Here is an 18,069-nt window from a genome sequence, read left to right on the forward strand (position 1 = left end):
AAGATTAATGATGGGCTGAGAGATGGCTCAGAGGTTAGGAGCACTGGCTGCTCTTCCAGAGGTCCTGAGTTCAATTCCCAGCGACCACATGGTGGCTCACAGCCATCTATAATGGGATCTATAATGGGATCTGGTGCCCTCTGCTGGCATGCAGGCAGAACACTGTATATGTGGTAAATAAATAAAAAATAAATCTTAAAAAAAATATATATTAATGACACTGTGACACTCATGTAGATGGAAACTTGGAGGCCTCCCAAAGGCATTCTCATTTTTTTTTTTAAGTACCATTGGTCAAACAGCTGCAGGCAGATTCCACTTGAAGACAGAAAGCTCACTCTGTGCATTGCTGTGTCTCTAGCCTTCTATGTGTCTTGGGTGAGACACAGCTCCTATAGAGGAAGAAGCCTTGTTCTAACTTGAGGATTCTCAGGACATCTTAGGGTCTCAAGAGAACTTCGATAGCCCCCTGTGAAGATTGTGGGTTGCTTCTAGAGGCCTCAGGCATGCAAAGGATTGTGGGTACTGTGCCAGGCATTGCTAAAACCAAAACTCTAAAGAAGTCTTGTGAGAGGTTCTGACCTTTCTTTCATCACACCAAAAAGAGAGAGTACCTGTCATTTTACTATGTGTCTAACATGGTCAATACGGCTTTCCAAGGGGTCTAAAAGCATCGCTTAGTGTGTCTGGTAGGCTGGCTTTATCCTGACATAGAGGACAGTCTTACTTTATGGATTCTCTCTGATGCCCCTCGAGGCAGGCAGTGTTTCCAGGGCCATGTGCGCACCACACAGCTGGGGGCTTGGGAAAGCCGTTTCAGATAATGGGGAGGGTGTCAACTCAAGGCTCCTGGAGCCTTGTCTGCTCTCTGCCCTTTCAGGATGTGACCTAGTTACCGTGCACCCCAGGCTGTGCTCCGAGGAAGCACCTACGGGAGGCGGGTTATGTGGAAAGACCCAGAGATGGAAAGCCTGAGCATCGCAACCGTGCAGAAAGATACCTACCACGCTCTTGCCAGATGCAGGTGTAGGGTCCCCGTGGTTCGCCTCCTTTGAGACAGGGTCCAATAGCCCACTCTGGTCTCAAACTAAAAAAAACAAAACATGGAGACAGGGAAGACCTGCTTAACTTCTGGTCTTCCTGCCTCCATCTCCTGAGTTGGGGTTACAGATGTGCACAACCACAGCTGGTTTTTAGGGGTGCTCCGGTGTTTGTGAAAACTGCGTGAGCTCCTTGATGACTGAGCTCCATCCCCAGGCCCTGTGATTTGGTTTAATGTGGCAACTTTACTTGGTTGGATGGGAAAGCTATTATGTTACTTACTATAAAGGGACAGTGAGTCCCTTGTTCTCGGTGACCTTGAGTGTTCTGCAAATTTGACCTCTTGGAATTCTCCATTTCACATAAATTTAACCCCCAGAGGTGTTCAAACCTCTTCGAAAATTGCTGCTGGTCATTCCTCACGTCACTAATCCGTGCCTGGGTCCCCAGCTGCTGTGGCCCTCGACCTCTCTGGTGTTTTGTTTGTTCGCTTTTTTCTTACAGGTTGTAAGTCAGAACTGGCCAGACTATTCTTAGAAGAGACCAGAGACAGAGAGCAAAACTGAATGCTGGCAGCAGAGGTGGGAAGGGGTGCCAAGCTGAAGCACACCCCAAGGTCAAGGGGCTCTGCCCCCTCCCCCTTCTGGCAGGCAGGGCTCTGCCCTCCAAAGGATGGAGGACTGGCAGGTGAGAATTCCCCAGCTCAGTCTGGTTCTCACCTTGTCCCTGGCTGTTCTGCACTCTCCCCCACAGAGGCCCAGGGAGAGCGAGAAAGGTCAGCTGTGTTTGCCCAAGCCAGGGGAGGAGCTTTGAAAATGCCTGTCTTCAGGCCATAAAGAGGAGGGAATGGTCACCTATTGCCATTTGTGTGATTCATTGCTGTCACCTAAGCTCCTGGCTGGCAGAACCAACCGGTTCAAGCCAACCACCTGTTGATTTTCTGGAGCTAATGCCAGTTCCATGGGCTTGAGCAACAAGAAGTGGCAGCCAAGGGGCAATGCTGTCATTAATGTCCTGAAGGACTCGGGATATTAGGCAGGATGAGGGATCCTTTCTGAAGAGGTCCTCAGAGCCTGGGCCTCTCTTCTCTCCAATTGTGTGACCTTCAGCCCCCATCTCTCTGTCACTTTCCCTCTTGTTGGGTTAGGCCTGCCTCCTGCCAGCAGTGTGACTCTGGAAAGCCACCGAAGCCAGAGTATCCTCCGGACTAGAGTATAGACTACAGACTATACTCTTCAGTGTATACATATATTATACACTGTATGTTATTTTTAGAAAACCTGAAATTCCTACAGGAAGACATGGTGTTGCCAGTACTAGCCCTACTGACTCTTTAAGGACGCATCCTCATTGACAGCAAGGGTCCCTACCTATCACTTAGCCTTGGATTCCAGTCCTGACTTGCACGCCATTACCTGCAGTCCTTGCTCTTTGTGAAACAGTGGTACCAAATCCTGCCTGGCTGTGATGTCAGGAAAAGCAAAGCAGATCTTTGGAACTCTCCGGAACCATGAAAGAGGTGGAGTCCTTGCCGGGTAGGGAGAGCTGGATTGCATCTCAGTGACTGACGACACAAACTGTGAGTGCATGTGGTGATCTGTGTATGTCCATAGGCCAGGGCACGATGGTCACAGGCCACATGAAAGCCACAGGAGTCCATCTCAGGACTCCAGAGGCCGTTGAGAGAAAAGTATGGCTTGCTGCCTGAGGTTCTCCAAAAGCAGTGGACACAAGGAACCGCTTAGAAACACCTTAGCTCCGGGTCAAGGCCAGGTGTGAGTTCTGAGAAAATCAAGAATGCATTTCTCTCCAGGGTGTTCTCTGTGTAGGAGGCTGGACTAATGGTTTGTTCTTGCCATAACATGGTGACCTTGAATCTCAGTGTACATTGCCCTTTGGCAACTCCCAGGACCTCTGTGCTCCACTGCTCCGGCCATCTTGAAGCCAACACCTAAGGACTGGATTCTATGGGGCCCACCTCCTCCAAGCTCTTGCTTTATAAGACCCCAGTGACCAGGCTCTTGTGGTCACAGCAAGAGACAGGAGCTGGCATTCCTAAGGGCTTAGGACCTCTAGCCAGAACAGATGGGGCCTACAAGGAACAGCCACCTTCCCTGCCCAGTGTCCCTGGGGACCATGCCTGGAAGAATGGGCCTGAGATCAGGATCGGGGCTTTCTCATGGATTTGGATTTCTGCCCCTTTCAAGCTCCTTTGAGATGAGAATCAACACCACGTGGAGGAAATGGTGCTGGGGCCTGAAATGCAATGCTATGGATTGTCAGGAAACCTCACAAAGCCCCGGGCTGCTGGGCTGGAGAGTCCTGTTGCAGGAAGGCTCATGGTGAGGACATCCACTCTGGGGCTTCCTGCGGGTGTTAGGGAGACAAGAATCAGCTGGATGTCCCAACCTGTGACTCCCCTACTCACAAATGCAATGGGAATTGTCCACGTGGCTGCCCTGAGTCTTAAGACAGACCTGCCCGAAGGCCAGGGAGAATAATGCATAACTGCTGAGGTCCCTGTCCCTGTCCCTGTCCCTGTGGGCATGACAAGGATGAAAGAGGGATCCATCCCACTAATTCTCAAAGACTGAATTGGTCTCTGGGTCTTAGACAACAGGAGGACACAGCTAGATATCCTTCTGGGATCTAGAGAAACCCAAGAGAGAAGGAAAACGGGAGGCTCTTGGCCTGTCCCGTTCTTTTAAAAATCAGGAGAGCAGCATCTTCATGGCCACTGCCCTGTTGCTACAGTGAAGACTCCAAGAAGGAGAATGGTGGCGAGACACTGATGGGGAGAGCATGCTGTTTGGTGTTTTTCCTAGGAAGACTGGAGGCCTTGGGCCAGTGGTGGTGATGGCTGGTGGAACCCAGCTATAGCACTGGTCTAGGAGGCAACCTTCAGGGACCCTTCAGGAGAAGTCAGTGGGGGCTCCTTGCTTAGGGTAGAGATTAGTACTACCCCTGTTGGAAGATCCTTCGGCCAAACACTTCTTCCGATGATCTCCTCCCACATCAAGCCTCTGAGGTAGGCGTCGCCATGCATTTTAGATGGCAGGATGCAGAAGGGCATCCTTCTCTAGCCCCCTGGGTCAGGAGAAGGGCAAGCTCAGTTTACAGGAGGATTTACACCTGCTGTGTGTGATGCACACAGACATGGGAGGAGTCATTTCTTCAGCTGCTCTCAGGGGAGCAGGAGCCAGGGTCCTTTTGCAGGGGATCAGGATGTCTCAGGGAGGACTCCTTGTCCCCAGAATTGGCTAAACCCCGATGATGCCTTGGCTGGCTGGTATATGCCAGGGAAGCTGTCTGAGGCAGGACTTAGTGAGTAAGGTCTAAGCGACTCTTCATGTTCACCTGTGCTGGGGGGTGGGTGTGTGGGTGGGTGTGGGTGTAAGTGTAGGTGTGGGGGGCAGTGTGTGTGTTGGCGTGACATCTGGGGGTGGCTGGAGGAGCCTGAAGGCCACTTTGGGGTGTTAGGGGGCAAATGTGCTAAGTGCTCAGTGCTTTTCTAGAGAGACGAGGCCGAGCTGCCTGCTGCCTGCACGCGGCAGACTGGAGAGGAGGCGGCCTTAGGCAAGCCTGGAGGCTGAGTCACTGGCAAAATGCTGCCACCTCTCTGGACTCAGGTAGCGTGAAAATTTAGAAAGGGTACCTAGGAGGGCTTCTAAGTGAAGCCCAAGAGGAAAAGCCTGAGAATTGTGGGAACTCTGGAGGCTGAGCACTCAAAAACTAATCTGTGCTATGGTCCTGAGACAGGAGTGAGTCCTGGAAGGTCTGAGGGCCACCAAAGGGGGCAGGATGGTTGGAACGTACAGATGAGCAGGGTCCGAGAGACCATTAGGGTAAGGTTAAGAAGGCACATAAAAGGGCCAGCAAGAGGGCAAATAAAGGTACTTGCCACAAAGCCTGGCAATGTGAGTTCAATCCCTAGGTCCCATAGATTGTCTTCCGGTGTCCAGACATGCAGGCTCTCACACACACATAAACAAACAAACAAAAAGAAAATTTACAAAGTGAAGGGACACACACACACACACACACACAAAGACCCTGGCTTAGAATCAGTATTCAGAGAATCTTGGGGAGGAAAGAGAATGGTTTTACAAGTGAAAGTCTTGGGCGGGGGGAGCACGGGGCATTTATTGGGAAAGTTTATGTCATCTTTCACAGCACTGAAGTTGTAAAAGAACTTTAAGTGGGCTCTCGGGGAGGTTAGGGTCCTGCTGAGGTCTACAGAGACCACGGGTACTGCCTGAACTTCCTCAGTACCTGGCTTGGGGAATTTCCACTCAGAGCTCCAGGCTATCTTAAGGTTAAGGTTTCCACTTGGGAACACGTGACAGGGTCACTGGGTGGAGCTGCCCTTTACCTCTCTGGTGGCTGGGGTGGGAACTGGGGGTGTTGCCAGCTTATAGCCGAAAGACAGACCTCAGCCTAACCCAGCTAGGAGTTCAGGCCAACATTTCAGAGTGCTTCCATCTCCCTGGGGTGTCATTAGTCCCCCTCTTAGGATACTGTTATGAGGGACAAAGAGAGCAGTTGTCAAGGTGACCAGACCCAGCACTGTCCATGCTCTGCTGGTAGCCCAGTAGGATGGCCACACCAGGATGATCTTGGATCTTGGGAGCCTAAAGGAGACACTGTGGTCCAGTCTTAGTCAGCCAACAGAGACTTCTTGCAGTGGCCTTGCTCTGTCCTTTCACGGTGACCACGGCACAGTGACCCTGGGAGCTACTACATGGCCGTCCTGTCATTCCTCTGTTGGCTCCTGGTGCCACCCCAGCCCTGGGGACTAGAAGATATTCTGCCTTTCGGCTGCTCCCGACAGAAAGCTCAGCCCTTCTCAGAGGACCTCATTATGTGCCGGAACTCTTGTTGAGATCCCATAGGGACATCCAAGCGGGTGTGACATCACAAATGAGACAAGTCCCCAGGGCTAAGGGAGGAGCTCTGGTGGGGAGGAAGGACGGGCTGCCAGGGGAGCATCCTCAACTCAGCTGTGGCTCCAGTCACTGCCCATCTCTCACCAGCAGAATGGCTTAGGAGGCTAGTCAGCTACATCAGTTCCAGGACCAGCGGGGTCTAAATCCCCACTGCACCTGGAGCAGCTCTCCTGCCTAGTGTGAGGGCTCTGATACTGCCAGCTTGCACTCTGGCCAGTGCCCTTCTAGCCATCCTCTTAGAGAAAGAACACAACCCAGGCCACCGGCTGCGGCAGCAAGGTCCCTGTGGAGAAAGGAGAGGATGTTGTCCTTTACTCTGCTGCTCTGAGGGTCCCCTTCCTTGGATGCCAGTGGAGGTCAGACACTCTCCCCCTACTTTCACGTGGCTCCCTTCTCCAACCAGCCCAGGCAGGCAGATGCAGGGTAAGGTTCCCTCTGGGCAGCCCCGCCTCCTGCCTCCTTCTTGCTGCCCCAGCTCAACTCATCTGGTGGTGTGAAAGGAGGAAGTGCCACTCTTCCCATCCAGGCCCCAGGCAAGGGCAGGCACTCCCTGGCTCCTGCGTGCCTTACACACCTCCTGTGTACCAGCAGCTCCAGCCATGGACAGGTGGTACCTGGGTGAGTCTCCCAAGCCTGGCCTTCCCTGCCCTGGATTCAGGGGACTATCCATCACTTTCAGACACACCTGCCAGCTCCCCACAACTGTGGGAGAAGCAGAAATGGGAGAGACAGGCTGCCCTAATAAGGACACCTCAAAATTGAGTCCTGGGCCTGTGTTGTGCAGGGCACCTCTGGGCCAGAGGCTGGGGAACCTGACTCTTCACCAGCCTCCTCAGCCAGCTGTGTGTCCTTCCATCAGACTACTGATTGACATCTTGGTCCCAGTACTTTCTAGCTGCCTGCTCTCTGTCAGGTAATGCCACTTGTCTGTACCTCAGTAAGACAGGATGATGCTAATCCTGTCCCTTTTTACTGAATCGTGGTGGTGGAGGGGTTACTTTCCTAGAACCTAGGACAGAAGAGTAGTTGTCAACCTGTTTTTCTCATTGTTTTACCTACCTGTCTACCTATATATCTGCCCATCCATCCATCCATCCATCCATCCATCCATCCATCCATCCATCCTTCTGTCTGCCTCTCTGTCTGTCATATATCTTTCTAGCTTTCTACCTATTCACATCTCTTGTTCCAGAAAGAACTCATCGGGGCTTATAAAAATAGTCACCAAGCTAATATGATAAGGGGTAGGGGGTGGGGGAGCTACTGCTGAATTCTGTGAAGAATGGCAACAGATTCGGCAGCCATCTTGGGATTTGGGCATTCCAGCTCTGGTTCTCCCCTTTCTGTGTTTCAGGCTTCACGTTTTTTTGGCTCTCAGTTTTCCTGGTTTCTGGAGGGCTATGGCACAAACCCCTCTCAACCTTGTTGGGGGAAGCAAATGTTCAGCCTTAGTTTCTTTGTCTGTCAAATGGAGCTACCAGCGATTAAATGGGGACAGTGAGAGCTGAGAGCCTAGCATATGCTTCCAGGGCGGGGCCGCTGTCTACTTCTATAAAAGCATGCCATTGGGCTCTGAAAGGTCAGGAGAGCTGTGTGAGTGCTCCGAAGCTGCACAGCCAGGGCACTGCTCCTCTCCTCTCACCTACTTAGCAGAGAGTGGGTGGCTTTCTGATGATACCATTAAACAAAAGGATAACTCCTGTCACTTTTCAAGCAACACAGAAACAATGGTACCCGATGTCCTTGGGCATAGTCTAATATGTCTATCTCGGTCCCCACAACTTCCCTGAGTCCCGTGTCCTACCCACTGTATAGATGAAGAGACAGAGGCATGGCGAGGTAAGCAAACTGGCAAAGGTCAAATGCTTAGCAAGTGGTGAGTGCCAGTGTCCTGGCATTGGTTGACAGGAACTCACAAATGGAGCCCTTCCCTTCAGAAGGACTGAGCTGCACCAGGGCTATAATATATTATCTATCTATCTATCTATCTATCTATCTATCTATCTATCTATCATCCATCAATCTAGTATCCATCTAGCTATCATCTGTGTAGACTGTATGCATGCATGCATGTATGTATATGTGTATGCATGCATCTATCTATCTATCTATCTATCTATCTATCTATCTATCTATCATTTGCCATCCATCAATCGATTATCCATCTAGCTATCATCTATGTAGCCTGTATACACACACACATGTAGGTGTGTATATATGTATGCATGTATCTATCTATCTACGTATCCATCAATCTATTATCTATCTAGCTATCATCTATCTAGCCTGTATGTCTATGTGTATGTAGGTATCTATCAGCTATTTATATATCTATTATCTGTGTATCTACATATCACCTGCTAGTGTAGGACATTAGCCTTTTGGAGGCCAAGTCTGCGACCCAGAAACCAAAGAAGACTAGTAATAATCACAGAACCTACACCATAGTTTTCAAGGGGACAGTCACCGTGAGTGGGGGACAGCCTGGGGAGTATGAGCAAAACACGTGAGTCCTGAATCTGAAAGGACAGCCATAAATTTGATCCTCACCTCTCACTGCTAACGTGACCTTGGGTAAGGCCTCTAACTTCCCTCTGCTTCAGATATCTCATGTCAAGTGGGGGAACTAATGCAAAAGGGAGAGACTTTTCTAATGCATTACAAAGCATTAGAAAATGCTTTGTAAGCCCTAAGCACAAGCCTGGGCCTCTTCCTGAAAGAGTCTTAAGTGCATGGTGGACAGCCACAAGAGGGAGTGTTAGGCATCAGGGTAAGACATTAGGGTCGACAGCATTTCAGACTGATGTGTGAGTGGCTACTTGTGGCTTCAGGATCTCGATAAATAAACGAAGTCAGGACAGGCTGTCAGAGAGAGCAGTGCCATGGAGGCCGATCTTGCTGCAGACCCAAGGTTCAGAGGACTATGGTGGGAGGCGCGGTGGGCCAGGCTCCTTAGGAACCCCTCAGGGAGGCATGAGTGCCCTGTGAGAATGATAGCTCTCATGGTGCATCCACAGGGTGTGGCAGGACGCTCTGAAGGTTAAGAGACTTGGAGGTACCCAACCCGACACAGTACCCCTACACACACCTCCCCTGCGCCATTCACAGTGAGTGCTTCTTGAAACGTCCACTTCCTCATCCCATTGCCCAGCTTTCAGCTTCCTCAGCTGATGGAAGAATACTGTCGCTGCCCATCCCAGCCCTGCTCTCTGGAAATTTCCTCTGGGAGGGGCTGGAGAGCGCAGGCAGCTCGTCCTGCCTCTGGCTCCCCCACACCTCCCCTTGCCTGGCTCAGCAGGAGCCCCTCTGAGCACACTCAGTTTTTCTTGTGACCAGGGTAAATATTACCTGACACTGTTAATATTTAATGCCCCCCACCTCCGGCCCAGCCACCCCACGGCAGACACTGTCCCAGAAGTAAGAGGCCACACAGGAAGATCGTGGAGAAGCCCTGGTGGCCGGGGAAATGACAGGGCTGTCGGCTGATGATGGTGAGTGCAATGCTTGGTGAGGCTGGCAGGACTTCGCCTGGGGCTGCCTCTGATGGGCAGCTGAACCCCCTTTCCCTCTGGGGCTGCCTCTGGTAGGCAGCCGAAACCCATTTCCTCTCCTGCTCCCCGGCCTTTGGGTTCCCAGTCAGTGGCCCTCTAAGAAAATTAGCATTCGAAAGGACCCCCAACTCCAACCCTCCTTCCCCCAGAAAAGGAGCAGAATAGCGGAAGTTGGAGCAGCAGAAGTGTGTGTGTGTGCGTGTGTGTGTGTGTGTGTGTGTGTGTGTGTGTGTGTGTGAGGGAGACAGAGAGAGAGAGGAGAGACTTTGTTTTGGAGACAGGGCCTTGTTCTGTAGCCCAGGTTGGCCTGGAACTCACCATATAGCCCAGAATAGCCTAAAATTCATTGCAATCCTCCTGCCTCAGCCTCCTACACCCTGCCCAGTGCGATTTTCTAGTCTTGATGGAGAACTAAGATTACAAAGCGGTCAGGGGCCACCAGGGTTGGGGGTGGGGAGAGCAGCTCTCTAGCCAGACTTCCCCAGCTGGCTTAGGATCACAAGAAGAGCCCCGGGTTCTCGGATCCACATACTCAGGCCTGGAACCCAACAGGGCCCCTTCTGGTCCATGTATCCTGAGTGTTCTGACCTAGAGCACTGTTGTGAAGGGGGTTCATCAAATGGCTCCTGAAAGGGTTGTCCTAGATTGGATCTGGCTGAGGCTGCCGCTAGATCCCCATGTGACCTTGAATGTAACTGAAGTGGGGGAGACTTTCTGCATGGAAACAGAGCCTGGATTCCTGAACAATCCATACCTGAGATTCACCAGGCACTGACCCCGTCTGGCCACTGGAGACAGCTGGACTCACCAGGCCCCATAGCTGACCACTACAGGGGCATAGTTCAAAGTTGCTTGGGAATTGCTTACTTGCTCGTTCCTTAGAAAGGGCCTCCGGGCAAGAAGGTTTCCAGTTGGGCAGCAAAGAGTGCAGCTGGCATGGCGGGCTGGGATGGGGTGACCGAAGCTTTGCTCGCCAGAGTCCCACCAGCCATGCAAGTGTAAGACTGGCAGAAAGCACAATATTTGCTTCCTCTGGAGGAAGGGAGCCACAGGAGGCAGGGCCAGGGTCATGCAGCTTGGCCTGGACGAGCCTTCTTCCTCCACATCACTTGGGAGAGAGCTTGGCACTTAGACTCATTGTGATACCTTACCTAAATTCAAATTCCAGCTCTGCCCCTTACTTGCTGTGTGGCTGTGGGGTGGCTTACTCACCCTCTCTGTGCCTCCATCTCTTATGGATGAGAGGGGTTGTATGGGCCCTTCTGAGACTAGGGTCCTCTCAGACAGTACTGATGCCCTGCGTTGGATCCCACGGTGCCCATGTAATCTTGGGGTCCCCACCAGCTTCCTCTTCCTAGGCCACTCTTACCCAGCCTTCCCTCGGCTATGTGGGTCCTCGGGGCATCCTCTGAGGGGTCTGGAGTCCCAGCCCCCACCCCCAAGCCTCTTTTTGAGACAGAGTTTCTCTGTGTATCTCTGCCTGTCCTGGAACTAGCTCTGCACACCAGGCTGGCTTCGAAGTCCCAGGGAGATCTGCCTGCCTCTCCCTCCCGGGATTAAAGAGCCATCTTCCCTTGCCCGTCTGGCTTGGGGGAATGGCTGAGAAGTCTGGAGTTCCCATTCCTCTGGGGTTGTGATGTCTTTCTCACCCCGTCCTTGGCTCTCTCCTCAGGTGGCAGTGCCAAGGGGTCAGAGAATCCATTTGTCTATGGTAAGCCAGTCCTCCCCTGCCTACCCCGTCCATTGGCTCCCAGCCCTGGGTCCCTGCTCTCTGCACCACGGAGTTGCTGGTGGGTGGACTTTGGTGGACTCTGAGGGGCCGTGCCCACACCACGGCGCATGTCTTCTCTCTCCCAAGACTACGAGACCGTCCGCAAAGGGGGCCTGATCTTCGCGGGCCTAGCCTTCATCGTGGGGCTCCTCATCCTCCTCAGTAAGTGGATATTGACTGGCGGGGCATTTCCCAAAGTCATACAGTAAAGACACTTGCCAGGTCCCCAACCACACTCCAGTCCGGGAGGAATACGAGAGGCAGGTGCAGCGGACAGCAGGCTCCCACGTCTGTCAGGGTGCCCCCTGGTGGCCATGGGAGGGGAAGCTGAAAGAGGCGTCTGGCTGGACAGATGTCCGGAGGGAGGAGGTGGCCAATCTAGACGCAACATCCTAGCCAACCTACCGCTTATGCAGTCTCAGCACACTGAGGGACAACACCTCTACCCCAACTGTCAGCGTTTGAGACGGACAATGAGACTTGTGGCAGCTACCCCCCTCCTCCCCTAACTCGGTACATCTGACATCCACCCCTCCACACATTGCTGGAAACCAGCCAGGCTGGGAGCCAGGCCCTGGGGTTACCACTGATTTGTCCTAACTCTTGGCCACGGAAGGAGGCTCCATCTTCTCTCTGTTCAATGGGGACAATCCCATCAGTTTTGTAAGACTGGGGCTAGCATCCTAAGATAGCCGTAGGGGTGGAAGGGTCTGGGGTAGCCAGGAAGGGTTCTAGGGGGAGGAAAATGACTTGACCTGTGTTTGAGCTCTGGCAGGTGCAACAGCAGGTGCTTAATAAATGTGTGTTGCCTTATTTTGTTGCAACCAAAAGAAAAATACCAGGACCACAGTCAGAAAGACACTTGGTGAAGCAAAGAGGTTCCTGTATTCTGGAATCTCCACACGCTGTGGGTCCTCCCACTCTACTTGAAAGCTGGGCTCCTGGGAGATCTGCCTCGTGTGTGTGTATGTGGGGGGGGGGTCCTTGGAGATTATGGGCCTAGGCAGGGATCTGAACTTTGGATTTGGCTTGTCCTCCTCCGAGTGTGTACTGAGCAGCCGCCCTGCTGTGCCCAGCACTGCTGGTGGCATCATGAACTCTGGTCCCAGCTGCCACTTTGAACACGTTCACAGTCCATCACAGACCCGGTGCAGTGAACGTTTGTTGATGGACTAATTGACTGGTGGTCCAGCCTTATCTAAATAGAGAAACAGTTAGACATATTCTCTGAGCCCCATGCTTTGATGCTGCTGGAGGAGGCGGGCAAGCCTGGCAGAACTGAGTGTTCCAGGGTCTCCTTGGGAAATGGCAGCAAACTTTACCATCTCTTTTCAAGGCAAAAGGTTCCGCTGTGGGGGCAGCAAGAAGCACAGGTGAGTGTTGTCGGGGGTGGGGGGGACTCACAAGGTGGGCGGGGCAGAGAGGAGGGTGAGACACTTTTCCTGATGGGGAGGAGAGGGTCTTCAGTCTGGGAGACCACAGACTTTTCCCTCCCCCTGCCTTCATCCTGTTTATTCTTCCCCACCCCAGGCAGGTCAATGAAGACGAGCTGTGACGTTAGGTATGTTCCCTTTAAGGGGAGTGAGGGTTTGGGTAGAGCGTGCCTGTGAATGAGAGACCAGCTGAGAGAAATTGGGGGCGGGTGGGCGGTCAGGTGGGCCGTCCCTGTTAATGAAGTGAGGACTGAGGGTCTATAGTTGGGTGTGTGCGGTACAGGTGCTGCAGAGGGAATAATAATTGAGAATAATAAAAATAATGAGGGGGACAGGAACAAAAGTGGGGGCCACAGGAGCCTCTCTCTCAACTCAATCTCTGCCTTTGTCTTTCCAGAGCTGGCCGTGCCGACCAGCCCATGGGCACCAGTGATGACCACTGTCCCCAGATGTACATCACTCTCCCCGTCACAGCTATCGGGCTGAAGGAAATGCCAGGCTCCCACCGCGACCCCCTCACGGTCCTCCACCCATGCCCCTTGACCCCTAACTTCCTCCCTCCCCTCCTCCAACCTCTCAACACCCCACTTCCTATTCCAAGTTGAGGTACATGTGCAGCCTCACCTCTCTGGTTTTCAATGAATCGCTCTACAAGCCCCTGCCAACGAAAGCAGGCTCGCTGTGGTCATCTATGGGCCCTTCATCATTCACCCCTGAACTGCTGCCCCCAGGACAAAGGCCTCTCCCCCTGACTTCTGGGTGCCAGAGTCTGAAGGTGTCAAGATGAAGGTGGCCGAGTCGGTTGGATCCTATTGGCTTCTGCTGCAGCTGGTGAAGCCTTGTGCTCCCGTGCAGAGCTTGCTTCTCGGCCAACCAGGTGGCAGCTGTCTGTGGCCACACTCATGGGCTCTATGGTTTCCCTAGGAACACAACGGGTGTCGACAATGGGTGGCCTTAAAGTCCTGGTGTTGGGCCTCAGCTCAGGCTGCCAGCCTTCCCAGCCCAGCCTCGGGTGGGTCTGGTCCAGGGGACTCCAGCTGGGCCCACTCCTACCCATCTCTTCAGGTGTTGGCTTTCTCCATCAGGAGTGAACCATGAGCGTGGGTCCGCTGCTACTGCTTGCTTCAGGCCCATCCATCTGGGCAGAGACCTGCAAAGAGGTCCAACTCCCTCTCCCTCCAATCCTGTGAAATCTCCAAGGAGACTGGGGGGCTGGCGGGATGCTGGCACCATCTGGCAGCTGGCTTCCTTATCTACATCTCGGAGTATATAGGCAGAGCCCTGGGTGACGTCGTTTGACTGTGCTAGGGTGGACTGCGCGCGGTCAGGGTGGACAGACCAGTACACTTGGTGCTTAAGCCTTCTGTTCTAACCCCCTGCCCCAGGTTCTGAAGGGCCCCCTCCCCCCAGGTGATCACAGACAGTCCTTTGAGAGACTGCTTCCATTGTATAGAAGGGATGCTGGCTTCCCCCTCCCCCGCCCCGAGAAAGGTAGTGACTTGCATAGACAGGGTGGCACCCTGACTGCCTTTTTCTCTGAGGGCTAAGAGGTGAGAGGAGCCTGAGGCCAACAGGCACACAGGTAAAGTCTGGGTGCTAGGCTCAGCATCATACCCTTAAGTAGAACTCAGTGCTGCTGTGCTCGAGCTCCCACTAGTGGGTGGGAGGAATGAGCAGAGGTGGAGCGGATCTGGCCAGGGTTAGGGCTGGGGAGGAGGCAAACTCCTCAGAGTTTCCGGATGCCAGAGCAAGGTAAACAGACCGAGGTAGTCAAGGTCTGTGGTTCACTAGAGAGAGAGGCAGGAGCCCTGAAAAGGAGTTACCTTTCTAGAACGTTCTCTAGAATGTTCTCCACACCAGCCCATCACTTAAGTGGTCTTGGGTGAATCACTTCTTCGTCAGCCTGCCACCATGTCTCCTGCTCTGTTCTTTGGTGACCAGACTGCCCATTTGAGGCGGACCTTGGGGTCCAAACACAGCCATCCTTGAACAGGGATAGCTAGGCACAAGCATGAGAGTACTGGTGAGCCTGTCTTCATGCCCTCTGCCACCCTTACTCAGGCTGAGACTCAGTGAGCCTGCCCAGGGCTGAGGACCACTCTGCTCCAGGGGACATTCTGATTCTGTGACCTGCTCCCGGGCCAGGATGTCTCCTTTCACTATCCAGCAGGTTCACATGCTGAGGGTCACTGAACATGAACATGGCCTTCACTCTGAGGTTTTCCACATATCAGAGCTGTCCTGAATTAGAGAGTACAAACCAAGTCTTGAAAGTGACCGTCGCCTCCCTCACTGACACAGAGCTTGGAGACCTTCCTGTCTTAGGGCGCAATTCCTCCTCCGACCACCAGAGGGAGCCCATGATTTACTCAGAGTCACCTGCAAGTGCAACTGATTTCCTGGGAAAGCTCTGGGCTGGCTCCTCCTTTCCAGGAAACTTCAGATCCCAAGCTTGAGTTATCATCACGATCCTATCCCCATCTTGGTCTGGGTGGCCTGGGTGGGGCCCTGTCCTGTCTGGACTCGGCTTGCCTTTCGGAAGCTGGGGCAGGGGTTGGTTTATCTGGAGTGTGAGGATTCCTGGCACGGGCTTCCAGTTTTTCTACAGAGCTCTGGCTCTTTGGGGGAGCACCTCCTCTCACCTTAGCAGTTCTGGCTTTTCTTGGTTCAGTGAGGAAGAGGGTGCCCCAAAAGATTTGCCTTGAATAGTTCTGCTGGCCCTACCCACAACAAAAGGCCTCTTAAAACAGAGGTGTGGGTCCTAGGGCAGGGGGACAACTGAGTCTCCCCTCCTCCAATACCTCGCTCAGGGATGGAGTGCCGCTCCTGGGGAAATGAATCACCTCGCTGCAGATGTGCTCCCCCAGATGGTCAGGCTCTGAACTGCAGTTGGATGGCGGCAACCAAACACCCGTGAGCATGTTCGTCATAGGTGGCTGGGCAGAGGCCTGTTGAAGGCCATGGCCGCTTAGCTCTGCTGTCCCAGTCAGGAAGACGGCTCAGCTTGCGCCATGGTCACGGTTAGGAGGGAAGCACTGAGAAATGGACTGCAAGGAAGAGCTATGGGGCTGAGCGAGTGTCCCTTAGAAGATTCCCAGTCTCAGGATACATAAGGAATCCTGGGCTGGGAATACTTTTGTGGTATTGAAACTGGATAGCTGAGGGACTGGGGGTAAAGGAACCTTAGTGTCCAGGGTTTCACTCAGACCCTGGAGGGGCAAGGGGGATGGCAGCAGGTCATAGGTTAGAATGGAGAGGTCTTTAGTTATCATGGGTCTAACATCTGGGAGGTCCTGGGGCCAATGCCAGTCTTCAAGCCCCATTTGGCAGATTTGTTTCTCCAAGTTTGCTGGGCTGCCCAAGATGACCCTGTCCCATAATTCCTAGGGCTGTAGTCTGTCTTTACATCTTTAAACCTGGCTCTCTGTTTTGAGAACTCCTCACTGCTGCTTCCTGGAAGAGCCTCTGGGTGTTACTGGGAGGAATGCCCAGGTGAGCCAGAAGGGAGGGTGATGGAGGGGGGTGGGAAGTTCTCGGCCAGGCAGCAGCTGCGGCTCAGAACAGCTGTTGCAGGCCTGCCGGCCACAGACCGTGCTCTGGAAATTGAACCTGGCCTTCCTAGCAGCTTTGTGTCTAAGCCTGCTGTGTGACCTTGGAAAGGTCCTGGTCTGTCTGTGGTCTTGGCTTTGGGGAAACAAAACAGGAGACAAAAATTGTAAGTTTTGGTCTAAAAGTCAAAGGGGGGGCCTCTGAGGGGGAATTGGAACTGAAGGGGGTTCTCCAGCCAGGGCAGTGAGTTGTTCTACGTGCGCACATGTGCGCAGCAGGCTGCTGAGTGAAGAAGGCGGCACGAAGTTACCTGGAGAAGCAGAGGAAGGAGCTAGTGCGGCAGCCCTCTCCCAGACCAGGATGAGTTCTGTTTGTTCCCCAGTAACTGAGGGTGCGCTCACCCAGATCTCCCGGAACTCGGCGCCCTTGCTCCGCAGCAAATAACCCTTCAGGTCTCCCGTTGCCAAACCAAACATTCGCTATGACATTAATATAGTTATTCAGGAGAGGCCTGGACCCCCCCCCCCGACAGCCACTCAGGGGGTGTGAGCAGGAGTAGGGGGTGTGGAATGGGCCACAGCTGTTCTGGCATCCTTCCTGATACCCTAATGATGTATCTTCGTGGGTCTGAACATTCCTTCTCCTTAGTGGGCCCCCCAGTTCCAGCAGAGGATGTACTCGATAAATGATTGAGTGACCACACTGGCCGCTCACACTGGATGGATGAGGAACGGCCACTGTACAGGGGTGAGGAGGGTGGTCGGGGGACGGGGCCTGGGGCAGAGTTAGTGGTGTGCAGGCTCTCTGGGGTGGGGGATCTTTGAGGCTGTTCCCAGTCTCAGCCTTCATTTCATCCTCTGGGTCTCCGGGTACTGGCTGGTCGTGTGTCACCTTGACACAAGCCAGAGTCATCACAGAGGAAGGAGCCTCAGTTGAGGAAATGCCTCCATGAGACCCAGCTGTGAGGCATTTTCTCAATTAGTGATCAACAAGGGAGGGCTCAGCCCATTGTGCGTGGTGCCATCCCTGGGCTCTATAAGAAAGCAGGCTGAGCAAGTCAGGAGAAGCAAGCCAGTAAGCAACAGTCCTCCATTGTGTCTGCATCAAGCCGTGCCTTCAGGATCCTGCCCTGTTCGCGTTCCTGTCCTGACGTCCTCCAGTAATGAGCAGCAACATGGAAATATAAAACAAACACTTTTCTCCACAACTTGCCTTTTTGGTCATGGTGTTTCATTGCAATAGAACACTGACAGACACCCGGGAACCAGCAAAACTCTGGAGCCCTGGGCTAGTGACTGACTATATATAATAGACACTATGTCCAAGCTAACAGTCAAAGCTACCAGCTTTCCTGGACCCTTCCTCTTAATGATTTGAGAGAGTTCTGTCCAGCCATGGCAGAGGCTAGGCCGCCCTCTGCTCAGGCCCCCTCTGCTTTGGAGGTGCTCTGCTTCTCCCCAGTTCCAGTACAACTAGAATCATGCCCACCCCCTTCTTCACATAGGAGGAAACCTTTTCCCCACATCCTCCCTGGTCTCAGCATAGTAGGACCATAGACCACCTACTCCCTCCTCAAGGGAAGAAACTGAGAGCCCCCAGCTGAGGGCACTCAAGGGGTGAAGACATCCCACACGTGGCCGACACCCCCTATACCTCAACTCACACGGGACTGGGAGGGGCTGTGGGTGTTCCAGTCGGTCCCTGGAACCTGGCTCTCTTGAAAGTGGGCCCGTAGGGTACTAACTCTTTGCCATCCCTAGATATGGTGTCCTGGCCAC

General features: G+C 53.2%; 1 protein-coding gene across 3 annotated transcripts; it reads left to right on the forward strand.

The window, feature by feature from the left end:
- Window positions 1-6,454: 6,454 nt before the first annotated feature.
- On the forward strand, window positions 6,455-13,412 carry Fxyd2 (FXYD domain containing ion transport regulator 2). Of its 3 annotated transcripts, XM_021637919.2 has the most exons (8): window positions 6,455-6,605; window positions 9,005-9,094; window positions 9,377-9,478; window positions 11,211-11,249; window positions 11,397-11,471; window positions 12,646-12,682; window positions 12,840-12,870; window positions 13,140-13,412. In XM_021637919.2, the coding sequence occupies exons 3-7, from the start codon at window positions 9,454-9,456 to the stop codon at window positions 12,862-12,864; spliced, it is 201 nt and encodes a 66-aa protein (XP_021493594.1). In that variant the 5' UTR covers window positions 6,455-6,605; window positions 9,005-9,094; window positions 9,377-9,453; the 3' UTR covers window positions 12,865-12,870; window positions 13,140-13,412. The 3 variants fall into 3 exon arrangements, with proteins under 3 accessions (XP_021493594.1, XP_021493595.1, XP_060229012.1); XM_060373029.1 differs by lacking the exon at window positions 9,005-9,094 and having other exon boundaries at window positions 6,473-6,605; XM_021637920.2 differs by lacking the exons at window positions 9,005-9,094; window positions 9,377-9,478 and having other exon boundaries at window positions 6,456-6,605.
- Window positions 13,413-18,069: the final 4,657 nt, after the last annotated feature.

The sequence above is a fragment of the Meriones unguiculatus genome, chromosome 1 (genome assembly GCF_030254825.1).
Source record: "Meriones unguiculatus strain TT.TT164.6M chromosome 1, Bangor_MerUng_6.1, whole genome shotgun sequence".
Taxonomy (NCBI): Eukaryota; Metazoa; Chordata; class Mammalia; order Rodentia; family Muridae; genus Meriones; species Meriones unguiculatus.

Coding starts and splice junctions, on each gene's coding strand:
- Fxyd2 (XM_021637919.2), top strand. CDS start 9,454: ATGACAGGGCTGTCGGCTGATGATG. Junction 9,479..11,210: donor AGGGCTGTCGGCTGATGATG/GTGAGTGCAATG, acceptor CTCTCTCCTCAG/GTGGCAGTGCCAAGGGGTCA. Junction 12,683..12,839: donor GGGGGCAGCAAGAAGCACAG/GTGAGTGTTGTC, acceptor TCCCCACCCCAG/GCAGGTCAATGAAGACGAGC.